This window comes from Vigna unguiculata, chromosome 2, assembly GCF_037176805.1.
Source record: "Vigna unguiculata cultivar grain cowpea cultivar isolate G323 ecotype 2 chromosome 2, ASM3717680v1, whole genome shotgun sequence".
Classification (NCBI taxonomy): Eukaryota; Viridiplantae; Streptophyta; class Magnoliopsida; order Fabales; family Fabaceae; genus Vigna; species Vigna unguiculata.
The window spans coordinates 31,891,783-31,898,670 of NC_140793.1; the positions used below are offsets into that span (position 1 = coordinate 31,891,783).

At 29.6% G+C, this 6,888-nt stretch overlaps 1 protein-coding gene across 1 annotated transcript; it reads right to left on the bottom strand.

Annotated features, from left to right (window-relative positions):
• Positions 1-964: 964 nt before the first annotated feature.
• On the bottom strand, positions 965-2,821 carry LOC114173500 (putative polyol transporter 3). The gene is made up of 2 exons (XM_028057949.1): positions 2,606-2,821; positions 965-2,414 (listed from the first exon to the last, which is right to left on the bottom strand). The coding sequence occupies exons 1-2, from the start codon at positions 2,694-2,696 to the stop codon at positions 1,021-1,023; spliced, it is 1,485 nt and encodes a 494-aa protein (XP_027913750.1). The 5' UTR covers positions 2,697-2,821; the 3' UTR covers positions 965-1,020.
• Between the last annotated feature and the right edge of the window lie 4,067 nt (positions 2,822-6,888).

Genomic DNA, 6,888 nt, shown 5'->3' on the forward strand with positions numbered 1-6,888 from the left:
TACTTTACACTTATACAATACTAATAAAACTATATTTTTTTATTTTAAAATATAAAATAATTTTAAAATAATTAGATGAAAAAAGTAAAATTATTATGTTTTATTAGCTGTTAGATAGAAATAGAAAATGTTAGTGGTGTTAATTATAGAATTTTCTAAATTAAAAATAGTAGGTTGACACAATCCTTATGTGTTGCGTCATGAGCAACTACCACTAATTCAACTCTCTAATCAGGATCGTCTTTCGTTTCTCTCGAATTGTAATCAGCAACACTTGTGTTTTAGCACTGGATTAGTAAGACCCAGGTAAAATTAGAATCGTTAAAATGGATAATCGATCTAACCTGGTTTGGATCGATGATTTAGTGAGTCAATCTAATTCGGCTCATTTTTTAATGAGCGAAAAAAAATTTGAACTCGATCTGGTCCACCACGGATTGGCGGGTTAAACGGGTTGGCTCACGGGTTCACTTAATTAAAAAAATACAATTTTTTTTTATTTTTTTTCGGTTAACACTAAATTTTAATTCTAAGTAAAATCTAAATAAACTTTGATACAATCCAAAATACAAACTAAAATATAAAAAAATATAAACTATTGATGTGTTGGATAAAAAAACAACCTAACATGATCCAAATATAAAACTCAATTTAATAAAATAAAATAAAAAATACTTTTTGTGACCCTTTTATCTGCGGGCACCAACCCGGCTCACTATGGATTCAATTCGAATGAGTCAGGTTTTAGATGAGCCGAGTCAATTATCAATCTGTATTGAAATTTGTAAAAAAATTTCAACCCAATCCAACTTAAAAGTGTAATGAGCCAGATTGTCTTCTGAGTTCCAAACATTTTAACACCTCCAGTTAGTTAAAAATCATGGGATTTTAATCTAGCCACTTACTCATGGTAATGTTGGTGCAAAAATAGCTTAAAATATTATGACATTATAATATATATATCATATTTAATGCAAGTACACAAACATTCTCTCTCTGATACTGTATCTATCACCACACTTACACATTCTGGCTCAGATCAGTTTCAGCAGCCACATTTCTGGTATAGTTTTTGCTGAAAACCATCTCCATCTCTTCCAAGGCCTTGCCCTTGGTTTCAGGCAGGAAAAAGTAGAAGAAGAACAAAGCCAATATAGATATACCAGCAAACATGAAAAAGGCACCACCTATGGTGAGTGTTTTATAGATCGAAATAAAACTCATGGCGATTGCAGCATTCATAACTCTGTTAACTGCAACTCCTATACTCACTCCTTGTGCCCTCAACTTGAGAGGAAAAATCTCTGAACTGTACACCCATGTGACAGGTCCAAGTCCCATATTGAAAGAAGCAACAAATGAGTAAGTAGCCACTATGCTGAGGCTCAAGGCCCATAAGAGCTTTTCCTGGGAAATATGAACCATGGTCAAGCTGAATCCTAATACTGCAAGGCTACAAACCATTCCTCCGGTGCTTGAAAGCAAGAGGCGTCTTCTCCCAACTCTGTCGAGAAAAAACGTGGCTATGGTCGAAAAGATGATTTTTGTAACACCTACTCCAATGGTTGTGAGCAAGAGCTTGTCCTTAGTGGTAACACCTGCTTTTTTAAAGATTCTTGGACTGTATAGCATCACAGCTTCAATTCCAGTGGCATGCTGGAAAAAGTGAACCCCCACAGCTGCAATCAGCATCCACCGAACAGAAGAAGAGGGTCTCACAAGCAACTCTTTCCAAACCCCTTCACCATTGTTCTTCTGTGGTGCCTTAACTGTTTCTTCTGCGCAATTCTCGTCGGTTACCCCAGCAGCAATTTTTATATCCTTGAACCGAATCTCAGCTTCTTGTTCAGTATTCGAAACTTTCAACAAAACTTTCTTGGCTTTTCCCAGATGGCCTTGCACCACCAACCACCTTGGAGACTCGGGCATTAAGAGAATGCCCAAAGCCAAAACAAGTGAAGGAACTGCTGCAATACCAAGCATCAATCTCCACCCAAGCTTCAAACTCAACTTACCTAAGAAATAGTTTGCAACGTAACCTAGTAAGATTCCAATACCGATACCAAGCTCAGGTAGGGAAGCTAGAAAGCCTCGGGATTTAGCAGAGGACATTTCTGCAGAATAAACCGGTGCTATCATAAGAGCAAAACCCACTCCAATACCCGCAACACACCTTCCCAGCATAAGAATTGCGTAGTTTGGACCGTATCCCATGAGGATTGAACCAGTCATGAAAAGGAAAGAGGCCAGAGAGATTGTGTAGCGTCGACCGAAGTAATCACAGGCTCTTCCTGCAGCTAAAGAACCTACCAATGCACAAAGGTTTAAGATGCCTGCAAGAACTTCTTGTCGGGTGTCGCTGGTTCCAAACTCCTCCTTTATGAATATCATGGCTCCACTCATAACACCAGTATCTGAAATTATGAACACATGTATCAAACTTTTAGCTAGGCCTAGCCATGCAACCAAGTGATTTTAACAATATTTTTTTATTTAGCTTTGAAAAAAGTGATCTTTGTATGAATACTAATTTCAAATATCTCTGTAACAGATATGCACAGTATGTTGTTCTGCAGAGAAAAGAAAGCAGTAAATTGAATACTACCATATCCAAATATAATGGATATCATGGAAGCGACTAAAACACATGCAAAAGCATGTTTGTTGAACTGCTCTTTTTCACCACGTATCTCCATGACATGTACTCTCTCTATGAAGATTTTTTCTTCCTCCTTTCTGGCTACCTTTTTCTAAACTATTGTCACGCTCTTTCTCTCGTGTCTTGAACTAAACTGGAACACGACTTTGAGCGCTAACTAAAACAACTACTATGCACTTCTTAATTGTTTTGGCCTGTTTATATAGAAGTAGAAGTGGAAGACACTGACGTAGCTGCTTCTCTTATTGGATGAACAGTGAAAGTTGGGTCTGATGGGTCTCACCACTCTAGACCAAAAGATACTTGATATCACCAAAATTGGGATTACAAGGTTTAGAATAATTAGACAAACATTACAAGGTTATCTCTTACTATAATTTTGTTTGTTGAAAAGTCATATTTAGGATGTGTTTTGGAAGTATAATGACAATTGCCTATAATGAATGTTTGATGCAATCCATAGTTGAATTTTCGAATAGATTTGACTGGATGAGGATGAAGTGGTCACAGTGTGCTACTTAATTTCTTATAGAGATTCCTGTGCATTACACAATTCTGAAACACAGACTTCATAGTATAGTCTCTTGGGTGTCCCCTCCAACTTAAGCAGAAAAATCAACATTGGCACCTTGCAGAGACAAATCTTCATTGAGCAATCAGTTCAACCTAATTGATTCTAATTAGTTGATAAGAGTATGAATTTTGTATTTAAAAATCTTTTAGAACACACCCATGTCTGAATTCATATTTGTATATATAGTTAGGAATTAGTTTAGTTCATTCATAAATAAATTGAAATAATAATATAATAAAATAAATATAAATTGATAAAAGGAATAATTTATTATTTAAATATTAATAAACATTAGAAAATTTACTTTTAAAACTCTCAAAACGTCGTGAAAAGTTCACATTAATTAAATATATTTTAGGTACTGTAATTTAAATTTACAAAATCATACAACTAAGTCGATGTTTATTTCATCTAGAGATCTTGATCATAAATTTTGGAGGGAGTAAAATAATATATTCAAAATTTATATATCTTTACAGAATTGATACGAAACTCTCCATATAAACATGTAATTATAGTAATTATTTGAATGTTAATAAATATTTCTCTAATTCAACAATTAAATCTTTATTATCATGCTTCAATGATATCCTTTTATAATTTTAAACAAATGAATTTATTCTTTTATTTTTCATCAATATATCTTTTAAAAAAGTTTAAAAATAGAAAATAATTTATCAAAATCTAATTAAAAGTTGAGAAATGTATCTATTAAAAAAAAAGATAATTAAATCACATCTAAAAAAGATAAAAAAGGTTATGAGAAAGCATAGCACACATGGATGATAAATAAACTCATACTCGTATTGTCTGAACTCATGTTCCTATTTAGACAGAATACCCACATTGACTGATATCGGCCTCTATTACCATTATATATTATTATTTAGTTGATATGAAATTTTCAACACACAATCTCATAGCATCATGTCAAAAACATCAAGTTTGAAAATCCAAAAAGATTGGATAAGAGGTGGTCTAATATATTTAAAATCTTGAATATAATAAATTACTCTTAAAGTTATGAAGATAATAAAATTTAAGTCTAGTTCAAATCATTTTAATAAAAATTAATTAAACTAAATCTCACTAATCATTCAAAATTTATCATTGAACTAACTATCACACTTCTTAATACTCAAACTCAGTATCTTCTACAGAGTTGAAAATTTTATATTAACTAGAAATAACGTTAATAAATTTCATTATAGATATAACCCTCGAGTAGTACAATTCGGGAAATTTTGTATCACATTCAAATCTTGATGTAATAACATTCTTAGTATGTATTACTAAAAATAACTTATCAATATAATGTATCATCTACAACTATAAATTATATTATTTATATGAGTGGCTAAATTTGTATTAAAAAACAATATTAATAAAAAGGTTAACTACTAAATCTTTAGTGGACAACAATGTTCTTTTCCCTTTCTCTTTTGGAATTAGAAGATCCAGCCTTGGTACTTGCAATTTTCCACCACAAACAGAACCTGGCTTTTGGACGTTTCCATAGGTCAACGAGGCAACAGTTGATCATTATAGCATAGCATTTTTCCTGTTCATAGTCTTAGAAAAGAGACTTTACATAATTATGTAGCCAAAATAATTATTGTTTTGAAACTTAGTTTCGCACTAAGTCACTAGTATTTATCCAAATCCCAAGATGAATTCACACAACAAACACAATTGCTCATAAAGGGAATAACACGGCAGAACTTTCATAACAAAGATGTTATGTGTAACATGTGTTTGTTTTATTTTCTCTTGTAAAAAGGATCGTGCTTTACACATGTCAAAGGAATATATGAATATTATTTGTTGTAGTTCAACTTAGTAATGAGTTAGTCTCTCATTTTTTTCATAAAAAAGTATATATTCATGTTTAGTAGATAACAATTTCTCGAATATAATTATCTTTTATAGAAGATTCTAAAGAAAAGAAAAAAAATGTTTTGTAAACAAAAAAATGGGTGCTTATTTAATAATTTTAAAGGGTCTCTTATTTTTCATCAGTTAATAATTCAATTTTTAAAAATGAAGTAGAAATGAATTTTAGGCAAAGGAATTGATTACCAAAGTTATTTGCTTTCTATCTTTTTAGGATTTCATTCAAAATATGAGAATTGCAAAGCATACATCATCATGCACTCACGTAATTCTACTAAACTTTTTAATATTATTATTATTATTATTATCTTTTTGAACAATTTAATTCATAAATATGGCCTAAATTCCACTTTATGCGTTGTCCACTTGTGGGAACCTGCTATGGTATTTCCAAATCCATGATGACAGTGGTTATGCATTAAACTTTTCAGTTTTCACAAAACTTGGTCAAACTGACCTATACAAAATTTCATCACCTTAATGTGCTCATATGTATATATACACAGGAATATTAGGAAGATATTTACTATCTTTAATTAATATTTCTTTTTTAAAATATCTCACTGCTTTGTTATTAAATATCTTTAAAATATCAATAACAGTACCTATGTTGATTTACACTTTTTTTTGTTGTTGCTTATTTTAATTATACTAAACAATAAGTTTGTTTTTTGTAAGTCTTGTTCACTAATATCTTTAATGTCTTGTTCAATGATATTTCTTTCATTTGTGAAGTAATAGTTTTGTTAGTTTGTACTTTTAATCTCAATATTTTCTTTATCAGCAAAAACTTTTAAACTCAATAATAGTTATTTTAATTTTTTATACTATTTTGATTAATATTCTTATACGTAATTAAAATAATTAATACAATTATATTGGAAAAGATATAAATGTGCTTAAAAAATAAAGATATTTTTATAAAAAGTTTTTTTCATTGAATATTTCTTAATTAACGTGTTTTAATTTTAAACAAATGTTATTTCCATGTTTATTAACTACTCCCACTCACAGAATAAGGAAGTTGGCTTAAGATATTTTTTGGAAAGTTAAAAAGATGAAAAAATCAAATCAAATCGATTAGTTGAATAGGCCAACACAAATCGTGGCTAAAACTTTTCTTCACCCCTCTTCAAGAGCACTAGAATTAGTCAACACAGTTTTTATTTAAACTTTTTTCCTGTTATAAGAAAATAGGAAAAGATATTTTTTTTTAAGAATTTTAAATATAGATAGTAAAATACAGTAAAAGTTCTATTTTGGACTGTACAGGAGAGACAATGCCGAAAGACTACCCTAAGAAATTAAGTTACCTTCAGAATAATATACATTCTTAAACTAAACCAGCGAACATACAAATATTATCGAATTATGCCTATTCGTATTTTTTAATTTTAAAAAATATTAAGTTAAGATAAATAATAAATATATAATTAATTTTTAAAATAATTATTAAATATAAAATTAAAAAAATAAAATATGTACAATTTATTTTAAATAATGATTTAAAACAAAAAATAATTTTAGAATAACGATTAATAATCAATTATTTATAAAATAATTTATTTTTTAAAATAATTAAAGATAAAATTGGTATTATGGAATGTGAATACGAAATTTGTTTTATATAATAATGTTATCATTTTTCCATTTATTTTATAAAAATTATGTAAAAAAATTATTCGCCAAATAATATATAAAAATTATAAAAATGTAAAACTCCATTTATCATGTAAAAAACATTTTGTATATAATTTATTCG